Here is a 15,626-nt window from a genome sequence, read left to right as displayed (position 1 = left end):
TAATATTCCTCACAACTTTATTGATATTTTAAACTACACTTATGTCAAATTAAGGGGTCAAGACTACCATGCTCGTACCAAAATGCTTCAGATTAGCGTGGCAATAAAATCATATCAGATAGACAGGAAGCTGCAGTTCACTCATATAGAGTCCAAGCGAGATTTAAGGCTCTCAAGCGTGTGGTCTATTTCATCCCGCAAATATGCCATCTTCTTATGACAAACCTTTCTCTAGGAAATAAAGCACAATATGGATTGACCACTGCATGAGTGTTTTAAGCAAAACCTCCATTCATTGCAGACAATCTAAATGGATGGTAGAGACACTTACCAGGTAGATCTTAAGTCTCTCCTTTTCCATATGATAGAACTCAGCCACAGTCAGCTCCGTGAAGTCTTTCTTCATGGTTAAGAATCCACAGTTAGGCGAGCGCTTTATGTGTTCAGACCTGGGCAGAGAAAATATTATAGAAGAAATTAATCAGAAGGCACAGCATCTGAAGCGGCACACAAAGTGGAATGCTTTGTGGTCCATCTCGGTCAGGATTCATTCCTCTGTAGGATCAAAAAAACCATGCAACACAAATTTGTGATGTCATCAGGTATAAAGTCTGGACTACTATAGTCAGTGACTGTGTTTTCATGCACAAAATGTTGCACTAAATATTTAATTCTGAAAAAGACAATATTCCTACTAAACTGTTTACATGACTAAAGAAAACGTATATTCCACTAATATCCCTGTTGACATGCCGCCTCCAATTAACGTACCCTCACATGTTGTTCACCACATCAAAATACGGAAAAGTAGAACGGCTGGATCTTTGGATCAAAACTGGAATTTTCAGTTTTCACAGGTGGTGGCCTTGTTCAACTGTGCAAATAGCCTCCTTCTTTCATTCCTTTCAACCATTTTCTGTACACCTCTATATTTCACATTGCTATATTTGCCCATAAGCAAAAACATGTAGATATCTTTATCTTTCATAATGTTTAAAAGTAGGTGTTTTTCTCCTTCCAACCAGGAATGTGGACTTTCCTTTTGGGTATGCACCTCTACCAAGCCCTGGAAACTGTTGTTGAAAGTGCCTCTGTAACAACGCATAAATGTGGCAGTAAACAGGCACAATGCTGTGTGTCACAAACTGTGGTCTAAACCCCAGTTGAGATTCATATTCTGAACGCGCTGTACACATGCCCAAAGAATGCCCCTAAAACCTGACCAATACTGGCATATCACACGTCTTAACTGGAAAATGCTTCGTTTAAATAAAAGGCCTAATTCAGATTATCCAAATGGAATATGCTGTTTTCGTATCAAATTCATTATCATGTCATGTTCTCTATAGCAGCAGAGTATCAAATGCAAAGTGTGCAAATGTAGCCAGCGAATTGGGAAAGATGTTCTATGTCACTCCAACCCCCACTAGGGGTCACCAAAGCTTCACAGGGGTTTGAAAGGCCTTCTTGATTTTAAGGGGTTAAGAAAAAAAATATTATGTAAAGACAAGAAAATGAAACTTAAAAATGCATCTCACGGGTGCTACATGTCATGTCATTTCTATCATGACATGTCACTCTGTGTCCTGTCATGCTTTTGTGTGTGTGTGTGTGTGTGTGTGTGTGTGTGTGTGTGTGCCTGCTCGGTTTTAGGTCACTAGTGACTGGTAATTGAATGTAATGGACTTTAAATGATGGCCTTCTTTCCTTTGCATCATCTTTGGTGATGCACTAAATATCCAAATTAGTTTTGTGATGGTTTTAGGGAAAACAGCGATACAGACAAAAATAATTTCAGATCCAAAGCTGTACTGCAGCCCCTTACACAACTGGCAAAATACTAGGGATGGGAATAACTACGGGCACCATGATTTTCACTACAATCAAATCACAATACAATATTCTTAGGATTTTAAACATGCTGCAATATTCTGAGTATTGAGATAACTCAATACTCCAATATACTGTGATTTATTGCCTTTTTTTAACTGAAAATTATGTCCTCAAAAGAAAAACTTTGTAAATATCTGTTTTAGCTAAGAAATAAAGTTTTAAGGCTGTTCATCTAATTCCAGTCATTTTTATTGCAGTAAATTGTATCTAATGGACTGAAAAGTTCTAGAAGGCTACCACAAGTTTCATTTGTATTTATTATTAATTATTCCTTTAAATTCAAAAACTGATACCTGGCAGTATGATACTGACACACAAAAATTTACAGTACTATGCTACATCAATCCCTTTTGACTGTGACTGTAATACAATGATATTTAGCATTAGTCTCTTCAACATACAAGTTCCTCATGTAAACTTCCTTACACTGAAACAAATTTTGGATACTATTAGGTTTGTTTTGGCATTGTTGTTGTTGTTTTTTTTAAGCTCTGTACATGATTTCAACCATTGAAATCAACCAGATCTTTGAATGTGAGTGCTTTTAATTTGAGAGAGTAGGGAGAGTGGGTTTGTTGGTTCTCTATAAGTGGTTTTGTTTACAACTCCTATGGCTCTTTTTTGAAGAATGAAGAGTGGATTTGTGTTTGTTTTTTTATGTATTTCCCCAAACGTCCACACAGTGAGTTATATATGGTGGTATAAAGGAACAGTATAGAGTATTTACTGAAGTCTGATTCAGAGGATCTTTGACTTGATAATAGTGCAATTGTCTTTGATATTTTAGGCTCCTCAGTGATTTAAATCTCACATGAAGGCAAGTTAGGCAAAAATTAGGGGCCTGACAGGCTTTACTTACCAGGGATCATCATCAGGCTCCCAGCCCTCAAGCTCAATCAGACAGAAGAAACAGCACGCAACATCAGGCTCATTCTCACTCGGGCAGTGGACAAACCCAGCTTTGGCCATCTGCAAAGACACACACCCACACACAAAAAGAGGCCTTAATCTCTTTAGTCTATAAGTGAAAACAGAGAAACTAAATCAAGTACCTTTATGAGCGGATAGCTCAATGACAAACATGACAAGTGCAAGAACAAAAGACCATAGCTGCAGTGAGAAAAGTGTCAGAGAGAATGAAACCAGCAGATGATTTCCTTTTGGTTCTTTGGGGGTTAAGAGCTGGCAACATGGCATATAGTGTTGCTCATCAAGTGAGGTGTCAGCAGCTCATCCATCATGACATGACCAGCATGGGCAAAGAGAAGTCTCTGTGCACTGGACACCTGATGCAATGAAACTGAATCTGACACCTGCTTAACCGTTTATCACAAGCTGTCACAGACTCAGATAAAAGGCTGTAGTATAAAATTGCATAACTTATAAACAAGGTTGCACTATATAAATAATTATTAATCAGCCATAGTCATACTGTGTAGGTTAAATTTGGGCTTTTTTAGGAGCTTACAGTAAGAGCTGTCGACACATCACACGTGAGCCCAGTCTGACCTCCTGCTCTCTTACTCATTACTTACATTCTTACTCATAAGTACCTTCCACTGCTGGAATGTAGCCAAATACATTTACTCAAGCACTGTATGTATGTACAATTTTGATGCACGTGTACAGGTATAAGTACTCAAATCTTCACTTAATTAGAAGTAATAATACCATGAGTGTGGAAAACACTTAAAACTATTTGCTTTTTGTAGCCTACTAATGTGTTTGCAGTACTGCAATCACTCAATGCACCAAGATATTCACATTGTGTTTTTTCACACGCGTAGAACCCCATGCTTACTGTTAATACAAATATGGTATCAGTCGGAGCTTTTTGAAGTTTAAGATTTATTTACACAAAACAAAACAAATACGACATCAAAAAAGGACAAAGTTGTGCAGGTGAAATTAAGAAATCCCTAAGGGCTTATAAAGAATCTCATCAGTAAGGATAATAAATACAAATGTCATGTAATCAAGAAAAGTCAACAAACATTATGAAAGTACATAAATTCAGGTGCTTTATCTCCCACTCGCCCTGGCTTTATCTTAGACTGCTTTCATTTATGGAATGTGTCACAATATCTGTCAATTTAACCCCTTTTGCTGTAAATATTTTTCTACAAGAATCAAGACCTTGGAGAAAATTAAAACACTGGAATAAACATTGTGCTTTGTCCTACCTTTGAGTATCTCTAAAACTACTTCATTATGGCTTAGGCCGATTGTAGATAGCTACCCAGGAGCAGAATAAGTAGTATTTACTTTTGGTGCTTTAAGTATATTCTGAAGCTAAAGCTTTTATGTATTTTTACTGATAGTAAGTAGCCATGATTTGAATGCAGTATATTTACAGCTCTTTTTACACTGTGGTATTGCGTCTTTTATTTAAGTAAAAGTAAGCCTACTTCTTCCTCCGCAGGTGCTTTTATTCCAAATCCCCCCCCTTGCATACAAAGTGCCACAACACTTTAAAAAATAACTATGAGTGATGATTATTTCTGGCAGCTTTGTATTATCCCACCACTGCTCCAAAGCGTCAGCCCCTCACAGGCTCTCCGCTGCAGCACCGCGGCTTCTTACCTTCTCAGGTGTGCAGCTACATTCCTCTCTGAACGGCCAGTCTGCAAAGCTTTGCTCGCGTAAATCATGACTGTACATTTTGTCATAGGATGAAAACCTGGTTGTCAATACGTCAATGCTGGCCATGTTTCCGGAAACAACGGGTTCAACGCAATTTAATACACCGTGTAGTGGTCAACGGTGTTATGTGCCGTGCTGACGGCGCGTGCTAACTTCCACAGGTGTTTTCTATTTTTATCTCATTAAACTGCGCAGGTTGAAGGTGGGCGGGGCTCCGACGTACGTAAGGTCAACGGACTCCATCGACAAAAGTCAAATAAAGCGACTTTACATTATATATTTAACATATAATATATGATATATATATAATATATATATTATAACATGCTTTTTCGTAATTTATATGCTACATGATTTTAAAATGCCCTCTTTGATTTTCTCTTTTTGACAGTTTCAGCTCACTATGACGTCTGACTTGGCCTTTTTTTTTTTTTTTAATTAAATTTTATTTTAAAAAAAAAAAAAAAACCCAAACAATGCTTGCTACAATTCTTCCTCTTGGATATCAACTCATTCCAGTTTTACTGTTCCCTGTCTCTGTGACATACTTAAAGCTTTATTTGCCTAAAAGAACACTGCGGCCACTCTTCGATTTAATGACAAATTTAATTTAATGTCCTCTTACCTCTGCATGTCCTTTTATTGTATAGTTTTTATTGCAGCTGTGGCATGTTGATTGATATAGATTTGCTGTACCTTTTATACAAAAAATGGTTCATCCTATCCACACACCATCCCATATCATCAGAATTTTATTACTTCTATTACACAACTATCTATTTCTCTAGTTTCTATTTTTAATCAGGTTCTAATTAATAATCAACACTTTTTTTAACACAATCTCAATAACGCCATCCACCCTCTATTATATGACACATATTATGAGTATGTGACTTATGTTTCGAATAAATCCTAAAAGCCAAAGTTAAGCATAAGATTGTATAAGTCTCCAGGCGGCTGAGTCAGAATAATTCAGAAACTAGTCCAAAGTTACAGTCTTTATAGTACCGAATTCCTTAAACCTTCAGGAAATGCTAATCCATAAGCATGAAATTTCATCTTATCAATCACCTGACTTGATCCCCAAAAGCACAGCTGTTACATAAAATGTGGAGCCCTCATGTAACACTGGGTAAAAGTGGAGGAACTTTACTCCCCCCTTCTGGCAAGTCAGAGAATATTAAGGATGCTGTTTGTTATGGTGATGAAAACTCCTATTTTTCTCTTCTCCTGTCTCATTATGCAGTGAGCTAACCAGAAAAGGCTGTTTTTAAGTCTGTTATTACTTATTAATTGCTTCTACTCTGCATCTTCCTAATGTCCGAAAAAAACATCTTATATTAAAAGCTATTCCACATCACGTTTCCACTGAGTCACAGACGTGACTGTATTTGATTACATGACAAAAGTGGGGACAAAGTAGAGAGGGAAAAGCCCTGAACATAACCATGCATTCTTATTCTTATTCTTATTGAGGATATTCTCATTGGATTTTTAGGCTTGAATTCCAGTTTTTTTGCCAAGCATTTTTAAGGCAGGCAAAAGTAAACAGACATAAAAGTCACAAAAGTGTCCAATTCATGGTTTGTGGTGTGAACTTTACAAGCCTGTTTATTTCTGTGAGAGACAGGGACAGTCCTGGTGTGCAGTGTGTCCCTGTAATATTACCCCTCAGGCCCCTGGGTGCTGAAATGTGCTTACAACTGTAAACGGCTGTCCTTTTCCCCTTCTAACCTTATCTTCCAGCAGAGTGCCTGAGGGGAGCGCTGAGACGCAGTTTGCCTGCTTATAAGGCTGAGAGTGTGTGATTTTTATGCCATATCACACTCTAAAGTCTGCAGCCCTTTGAGGTGATGCAGTGTCAGGGCTTATTGAGCAGTAGGCCTGAGGTGAAATGGACAGTTCTCTTGATGTCATGTTACTGTAGCTGTGAGTGGCCTGTATGGTGGGTGGCTGCTCACTGTGCAGACAGTTCAGAATAACATCTAGCTCTGAATTTAAACGTGTCTGTGCTATTCACATGCATATGTTCACATTTTTTTCACTGTTTTTAGCTGTGTGTCCCAACATTCCTGCAAGATAAGTGTAAATTTTATCAATTTGCCTTCTTTCAGTCCCACCTTTTGTGCCGTAAGTGGTTGTCTAATACTTTGCACCAGTGAAAACGTTTGTGTAGTTGAGAGCGTCAGCAATAGTTAGTTAGTTAGTTAGTTCGATAGCTAGTTTAGATCTTTATTTCTAACATACAAAATAAAAAGGGAGAATGAAATAAAATATGAGCAAGAAACACAACGCCAGAATTCAGTAAACAACGCACGTATTTCATATCCAAAAAGAAGTAGGAGAAAGTGAATACTTATCAAAGCCTACCCCTTTTTTCCAATTTTATTACAAAAAAAAATAATTTAAACATGAATATTCCCAATTTCTGCCCCAATATTTACCATACACACCTCAATCAAATCAAACAAGATATAAGACCAAAAAAAAAAAAAAAAAGCCAGCACCGGAAAGTCTTTACTGTCTGAGTTTGTCCTGGCATGTTATGTGGGCAGAGGAAGGGATTTGAAATCCTTGACTCAAGGAGGAGAAAAAGTCATCAAGTGTATTTCATTAAGTTATTACAACTTGAATTTTGTGTTAAAGCAATTAACAAAGTAATTTGAGTTTCAGTTTCACATAATATCAATTTAATGTGATTTACACCAATGTAACTCTTCAAAATAATGTTTGCAATGAAAATGATCTAAAATGATCTAAATCAGTATATTAGAATGTTTATTTTGCAACCACACATTTAAATAAATGAGTACTAAAAGTCTTAGGTTGACCCAAGCTGAAAAGACTTTCAAGTTTTGTTCTCCGACATTAAATATATCTGTAAATACCCCACTCGCAAACTCTTAAGCTTTTATGTGTCTTAAAAAGATGATTGCTTGCAAGTGGCTAAATGAGACTACAGAACGTCATCATGCCAAACCTCACCAAAACAAGCCTATACAGCCTCATAGTGGTACAAACGGGACCATAATGTGGTTCGTTTTAGCCTAGCAACAGCTTTTTACTGCTGACAATTGCATTTAGGCCTCAAAAATCCTGAAGGTGGTGTTCATTTGCGAAAGTATCAAAAACGTTTGTTTACCATAGAGCTTATTTTCTGCAATGATCCAAAATCTAATGGAAAAATCCCATAGGCTTTTTGACGAGGAAACCAGAGTGTTAGCTTCTGGTTGGCCTACAGAAAAATGCCGTTCCTGGGGAACTCTATAGGTCCCCTGAATTACTTGTTAGAGTAAGGTTTAGAGGTGTTGTGAATTCCCCCTCCTAATGGGTGGTCCTTTATGAGAGATAGTTTTGCAACAGTTTTGACCATCATTTCACAGGTTGATATTTCTCTTCTCTCTGTTTACTTTATCTCACTTTTACTCCTCGTGCATTCATTGACATTTGATTCTTCCTCTCCTCATAGCTGCCCTGCTCCCGCCTTCATCTCCTTCCTCTCTCCTTCTGATACATCTGCCCTCACTTTTTAAGGTCGGCCACGATTAGCTCCTGGACTCTAGTTTTGTTTTCACACAGGGGCGAGAAAGAGAGAGAAGGAGAGAGGGAGGGTGGAGATAGGATGTAGAGAGGTGGAGGGGAGGTGAAAGAGGCAATATGTTTGTGGTCTCTATTTCCACAAGTCCCTTGCATTGCCAGCGTGGGCGTGAGACTGCATTGTTTGCATACGCAGCTCTTGGAATCTTTTCAAATTAATGTGAACAGTTGAGGATCTTGCTGGGCATTTTTCTTCCACCTGACCAGTTTCACACTGGGAAGGATTTCACAGAGGAAATAGTTGTTTCTCACTGTGCCTGTTTAGGGTTGGAGTTTGTACTCAGTCACTGAGAGCAGCAGGAGGACTAGAGGTGTGATCAATGTGGAGCACAGGTAAGAAAGGAGCCTGTTAATATCTAACTGCTGCTGTACGTCTGCATTACAAATAAAAAAACAGTTGTGCCTCTGTGGGGAGCAAGATGCACATCTTTTGTTTTTTTTTTTTGCTCTCATGTAGGATAAGTTGATTATTAAGTGAGTTTTTAGTGCTTTAAATATACTTTGATGAAAGGACGTAGATTTTTTTTTCTACAATTGGGGGAGACACACATGAAATGGGGGGCTCTGGATTCCTCCCCTAAGAAATTATGAGCATCAGTCACATATTTTCCTGCTTTCTGGCAATTTTTTATGCATCAGTTTGTGCCTTTTCTGCATCTATTCATGGTGGAAATGTCTTTAATTTCATCAAAATGAAAGCCCTGTGCTGCTTTCATGTTTTTATTGATGGGGATAAATGCATATGTTTTAAATATTTAGGGGGGCGTGTCCCCTTCATCCCCCGTGAGAGCTACACCTTTGCTTTGATGCAGCACAAAAATGTACAGTTGTTTCATGACTGACTGGACAGATGTGTGTCAAATGTGTGTTTTCTGTAACTAATAGATCTTTATACACACACACACACACACACACACACACACACACACACATATATATATATATATATATATATATATATATACATATATATATACACATACATGTTTCCGTGGAGTTGACAACTGTCCTGACAGCTCCACCTGTCTCCTGCTGCCCTCACTCCCAGACTGAACACTGCATATTTGGGGCGAAGCAGATCTTATCTTGTGTCAGTCTGTGTATGTGTGCAGGCTTGCTTACTGCAGTGTGTGTGTGTGTGTGTGTCTGTGTGTGTGTGTGTGTGTGTGTGTGTGTGTGTGCGTGCGTGCGTGTGTGCGTGCGTGTGTAAGATTTGTTCATGTTAGTGTATGCACAATTTGTAGTTTTTTGTCTGAAAAAAAGTGTAAATTAGTTGTGTAATGTCTGATAAGTGAGTGAAGGAGACTAACTTTTGTATGTAGCTGACTCTTCACTTTCATGAGCATATTTTTTTTCATCTGCCACATCACTCTCAGCTGAGGAATGTCTGAGCTTTAGGAACAGACTGTGATCTATGACAAAGATAATTACTGCAAATTGCTGTCTTCTAAGATACACACAGCACTACATAATAGCAACTAGGAATGTGACAGCCTAAAGTATTTAGTCTAGTTACAGCATAACAGAAATGACTGTAGTGCAGTTTCAACAAGTATGAACTGCAAGCAGTTATGGCATAAATGTGTGATGTGACTGTGGTTGGAAAGAAAGACGCCCTGTCCTCTGGTGCCTGTGTAAAAGTGTCAGGGATGTGCGAGAGTGTGACAGTCAACATCAACATTCTCCATCTCTGTAGGCAGGCGTGGAGTCACAGGATGGGCACACCCACCTGTGTACATACAGCCATGAATCCTCAAAAACCTGCAGTATCTCTTCTTACTTTCTCTCACAAAGCTCTCTTGATATGGCATTTTCGTCAACAAACATGTTGCTAAAGCACAAAGTAAATCAAACATACAAGGTAGCTCTGAAAGGATTCTGTTTAATAGAAATTCATCGATTATTATATCTATGATATCTATTATTGTTTGATGTCAGAAAGCAATGATTAATGGTTATCACGATATCCTAGAGCATAAGGTGCCATCTTTGAATGTCTTTTTTTGGCCAAAAAAAAAAAACCCAAAGATATTCATTTAACCATAATGTAAGACCAAGAAAAGGCAGCAAATTCTCACATTTAAGAACCCCAAACCATTAAAGGTTTGACATTTTGTTTGAAAAACAACTTCACTAAACAATTTATTAAGAAAATACTTGCTGACAAATATTCTTGTGATTGACCAATAAACTAATCATGGAACAGAGTAAATTAAATGAACCAATTAGTATCTAAAAGTATTTCAGTAGAGTGAGAAACACTCAAACATCAGCAAACCAAACAGGGACATGTGAAGGAATGTCTTCATTTCTAACAAGCAGCCACATATTCCCCAGAGAATTTGGGAAAATTTGTATTTTTTATGCATACATTCCATCAGTTTGTACACCAGGTAACAAAAATCCCCTCCATTTCTGACAGTGAAAACATTTGTATCTTGATTTAATAAAGTCTTTCCAAGGGGGGAAAATGAATGCACAGGAAACATACTGTACAGCTGGCCACATTTCCTGCACATGTCCACACCTGATCAATAGTCTAAATTTAGTGTGATGATTATCCCTCACACTTGCAAACTGATATGCTCATCTGTCAGACTTGCAGGCTCAGGCCACTTCAAGGGGAATGCAGAGGTCCTCTCATTCATACTGAGCTGGCTTGTAATGTGCTTTGTATGCTATTAAAGGAATACTTCAACAGCCAAAATGACCATCCGTGTATCTTTTAAACACCCCATCTTAACTTAAATTCTTGAAGAAAACATTGTTTTTCTCCCAAACCATCACAGTGCAAGAATCTGAGATAAGCCTTGTTGAACTGAAGTCATAGGGGACCATGTTTACAAAAGTAGAACTACGTATATCAAAAGATTTGTTCACGAATACTCACACAACTCCTGCAGTATAATCCTGCAGTACAATCCATGTCTCGTTTATCTAGTAGCATGCTCAATACTCCCCAAATACAGTTTTGCTAAAACCTTACTATTCAAAGAATGTGTCCTCATACAGTGGTTCAAATGATATCTAATGAAGTAGTGCACCACAAATAATGCTCGTTCTTAAGGTAAAACTATGTAACTTAGGTTTAGGAAAGTAAAGTAACGTAGGGAAGGTCTAGGGAAAAAAACATGGTGATGATGTTCCTTAAAATAACTCAAGAGTTCACTTGGTGGAGTAGTGCAATGACAAGCTTGCCCAGTTACTGGTATATGGAAGTGTTTCAAATAGTACAGTTTTAGCGAAAATGCATGTGAGGTGAGAGTTGGATTATACTGCATGAGATGTGAAAAGTTTTTAAACAAATGTTTTATATAGTTTTGCTGTTGTTAAATGCGGTTGTCCTTGCTTCAATTCATCAAGACTTTGTCTAGTTTGGGATTCTTCATTCACGGTGCGAGAAAAAACAAGTTTTCTTCAAGAATTTAAGGTAACACAGAGTAAGTAATTGATACCGAAATTTAATGATTGAAGTATTCCTTTAATGAGGCCATTAGACAGAGTGCGCACAGGCTCATATGGTGAATACAGAGAGATAATTCCTTAAAGGTTTTCTAATATTTTACACTCAAAAAGGCTGTGATTCATTTTCTGGTCGCGTTTACTGCTTTGCCACATTATGAGTAGAAGTGAAAATTTGCTGCTGCTCAGTGCTGGCCTCACACCCTCACCTTTGACCTTCATAAGCAGTCTCTAAATTCACCACCACAGTGCCAGGAGACACCCAAAGCATGATATATGACCTAGGTGCAGACTCTGTATCAACAGCAACCCTTTCATGACACCATGCCAGCAAACACTAGCAGAAAAAAAGGGTGAACTAACGTTTCTGGAAAGTCACATACTGCCTGCGGGACTTGGCTCGTGAAATATGAGTAGAATTTATGATCAACAGAAGTTGCATTTTGACACTGCGTTTGAGCTGTTGTGAGGAAGTGAGTTACAGTCTGTCTGGCAGATTTCACTGAGTGTAGATTTACTGTGTTTTTCCCCTGCAGGAAAGAATGAGGAAGACAGATCATAGCATTATTTGAATGGAGAGTTTGATGTCTCTCTCCCTCAGGTTTGATAAAGCTCTCACTGGCTCTTGCTGCACATCAGCAGACTAAGTCCCGATTAGTCCTTCATACTCAGCAGCCGTTCACATTTGACCTGCTGCACTCAGACTCTATGCACTTTGCCTAATTCTCCATTCTACCCATAAAAACAGTTCCAGTAAGAATACTAGCCTCAGCAGCTTTGTCAAGTCTGTTGTGCAGATAGTTTTCTGCATGAGTAAGGTGTTTCTGCTTCAGTCTGACAGGCCATCAATACTGTACCAGCTGTGCCTCATGTCTGTTTGGTTCCCTTATTTAACCCTATGTGCTGACCATAGATTGTGGTGTTGACATGACTTGAACATGTCTCAGTTTACATGACATCATTTTCCTTTTCCAGACCGCTGTCTAGTACCAGGGTTGCTAAAACTGGAATATTTAGACAGATTCCTTGTGTCTGTTTTCTGGGAATTGATCCTGTGTTGACAAGCTCATGCCGGTAGAGGGCAGCATAGACTAACTGCTGATCACCATCCAAGCTCGGTGGTAGTGTCCAGAATATTGAGTCACAATGTGTGCTTCCCTTTGATAATATGGTTAGCGGGTGTAGTTTGGTAGAAAGAAAATAGTTCCTACATGAAATTTCTCACAACAAGGTCTGTGGATTATCTTGAGTAACTTAGAGCACCTCAAGCTGAGTGTTACTCTATATGGCCAATATCTCCAACAACTCAGCAACTCACAGCAAAACAATCTAGACTGATAAATAAAACTACAGGTAAGAGGATAAATATGATTTCTGATTTTGGGTTAAATTGTCTCTTTTAGAGAAAGCCATGCATAGATAAATCAACCTAAAGGTACACAAAAAGCTTCACACATTCATTTTACCATTTATTAAATGCCAAAGTTACTTTGGTAAGGTTAATTTACATGTATGTGTTTTTATTTTTGGGGTGGACTCACACTTTAAATGTAGGGCAAAGCTAGGGTGAGGCCATATGGTGCTGAAGGTCAAGGTGGGATAAGCCCCTCGAGGATGTGTGAGTTAATACAATGTCCTCACAAGTAACAGAAACAAGTCTGTGTGTGTGGTGGAAATGTGGCGGACAGGTAATGTGATGCTCAAGCAGCAGTGTAAAAAAGTCCTGTATGTTTGGCAAATCTTATAGGTACAAAATGATAAGGGTGCCTCAGTGCCACCATATCATATCATCATGTAGACATGCAAACAACACACACTCACGCTGGATCTATTTTGACTTTATGTCTCCTTTGTCTCACAAGAACGTGTTTGTAATTCTTACTGAAAAGTAGAATAATTCTTAGTTTTGTTTGTTTAATTAGCAATGGGGTGTCAATCTAAAGAAAATAAGTAATAAATAATAAATAATAAATAAGTAAGCCTGTCCTTGTTCCTGATCTAGAATCCTAAAAGGTTTTTTAAAACTCTTAAAAAAGAAAAAAAAACACTTAAAAAATCTTCAAAAAAAAAACAAACTTTAAGAACTTTAACATGGAAAACAGAAACAATATTAAATTGGTACACTTCCACTTAGTTAATTCTTATCGATTGCTGCTGTAATATTCTGTAAAATTCTTTGGTCAGAGCACAGCAGGTCAGCTGATCATGCAAAAGTGAAAAATTTGTTTTTATCAATAACAAAGTTAAATATATATGAATGATAATAAATTAAGGGTATGAAAGGTGCAGTTACTTAAAGGAAAATCCTATTTTCCCCTATAATTACTGCTAAAGTAAACAGTTCCTCTCCTTCTCTGAGGAAATCTCTATTTCTCCCTTCACTTTTCAAGAGGACTTTGTTTGTGAAGTACCTCTAGTAAGTCAAGTGGATTACAAATGAAATAACGTTAGTTCATTATTCATTTAAGATAAACTCCTAATGGCAACTTGACGTGTCCCATGATGCCCGCCCATCCAAAGGTGAAAGAGGTCAGAACATCATCGTCAGAATGATTGATCTGTAGCCAGCAGCAAACAGACTGACCTAATAGCACAATTCCCTCCCCTCTTTTCTCTTCTTCCAGTTTCTCTCCATCACCCCTCTGCTCCCATACCTTTCCAGTAGTGCCATCTGTCCTCCTCCCCGTTGGCCTTCACCCCACCCCTGTCTCCTCACCCCTCTCCTCTGTCCTGTCCTCCCTCCCTTCGTCTTACCTATGGATGATACAGGATCTCCATGCTCCGATTTCAACCTCTCATCATGACATCCATTAAAGTGGCGCTGGGCCCTGGGCCCCCGTTGGCCCGACAGCACATTAGCACTCGGCCCATTGAACGCCAACAAGGCCCGGCTCTGAATTATTGATACCAACACAACTAATGAGGAAACCCTATCTCAGCTCTTTTACTGACACACAAACACACACACAAATGCTCATGGAAGGACTTGCACGCATTGCTGTATTGATGATAACTATTGTTCCAGCTCCTAGTGTCCCATTTTCAAAAACAAATATTCTCAGCACTCAGTCCATTTCTTGCAGACACTATGAGTGTGTTTCATCAAAGGAGCCACAGGCTGAAATTCCTTTTCTAATCTGTGTGCTTGTCCTTTTGCACTATAAAGTGTTCGCTCCACATCTGCGAGTTCATTATTCTCTGTGTACAACTGCGTATTTTTATTACTGCTGCAGGTGTTAGATCTTGGTGGCGGTTGTGAAAGTGGGAGGATTTCTATGCACCTTTGTGAAGAGCCACCATATGTTTCCCAACACCAGCAGCTTTTAGTCAGTGGATTTTACCCGAACTTACAGTCTGTAAGAATTTGAGTGGGTGTTTGTGGCCCCTGAGTCTACCAATGTTTACATACAATGGCTTAAATGTGTGCAGTGGAGCTGCTGTGCAGAGAGGTATTGGAGGTGTCAGCCAGCCTCCTTAGTATTCACTCCAACACCCTGTGACTCACAGCCTCAGCCTGAGAGCGTGAGAAGGGTGGGGGGGTAGAGATAGAAAAGAGAAAGGGAAAGAGAGAGCAGGACAAGAGAAGGCAATATGAACATCAGGCAGCATTTTCTGTAGCCCCGGGCTCACGTGTTTGTGTCTGTGTGTTTGCAAGCATGCCCGCCCAAGGGGATTAATTTTTTGACAGCTTTGTTAAGCCTTCTCTTAAGCACTGAGCTTCTCAGTAACATTGTGGCTGTGTGATTTTCAAAAGTCTCTCTCTGGCTATCATCTTCACAACTAGAGAGGCAGAGAGAGGGAGCAGTGCTCGGACGTGACAGCAGACGTTGTTTGAGTGGTTTCTTGGTGTGGAGGAAGTCGACCATAAGACGCTGGCTGTGAAGCTCCTCTTCAGTTAGTGGCTGCATTGCTCTGCTCCACAGTTTAATTCACTGCAGCCCTTCTCCTGTGTCCAACTCTGTCTTTGTCTCTGTGTTCCATCCTCCCGGTCGTCCCTTCTTGTCACTCCCCGTCTCTTCATCCCTCTGTCA

The 15,626-nt window shown here is 39.0% G+C and overlaps 1 protein-coding gene across 1 annotated transcript; it reads right to left on the bottom strand.

Annotated features, from left to right (window-relative positions):
* birc5b (baculoviral IAP repeat containing 5b) lies at positions 1 to 4,701 on the bottom strand. The gene is made up of 4 exons (XM_042492294.2): positions 4,477 to 4,701; positions 2,753 to 2,862; positions 332 to 449; positions 1 to 231 (listed from the first exon to the last, which is right to left on the bottom strand). Exons 1-4 carry the CDS (start codon positions 4,600 to 4,602, stop codon positions 142 to 144), a joined length of 444 nt encoding a protein of 147 aa, XP_042348228.1. The 5' UTR covers positions 4,603 to 4,701; the 3' UTR covers positions 1 to 141.
* Positions 4,702 to 15,626: the final 10,925 nt, after the last annotated feature.

Source organism: Plectropomus leopardus, chromosome 9 (assembly GCF_026936395.1).
Source record: "Plectropomus leopardus strain MGB_pleo_1.0 chromosome 9, ASM2693639v1, whole genome shotgun sequence".
In the NCBI taxonomy this organism is placed as follows: domain Eukaryota; kingdom Metazoa; phylum Chordata; class Actinopteri; order Perciformes; family Serranidae; genus Plectropomus; species Plectropomus leopardus.
This window is presented reverse-complemented; position numbering and strand designations above follow the sequence as displayed.

Coding starts and splice junctions, on each gene's coding strand:
- birc5b (XM_042492294.2), bottom strand. CDS start 4,602: ATGGCCAGCATTGACGTATTGACAACCAGGTTTTCATCCTATGACAAA. Junction 450..2,752: donor GAGCCTGATGATGATCCCTG/GTAAGTAAAGCC, acceptor TTCTCTGCCCAG/GTCTGAACACATAAAGCGCT. Junction 232..331: donor AGAGACTTAAGATCTACCTG/GTAAGTGTCTCT, acceptor TTTATTTCCTAG/AGAAAGGTTTGTCATAAGAA.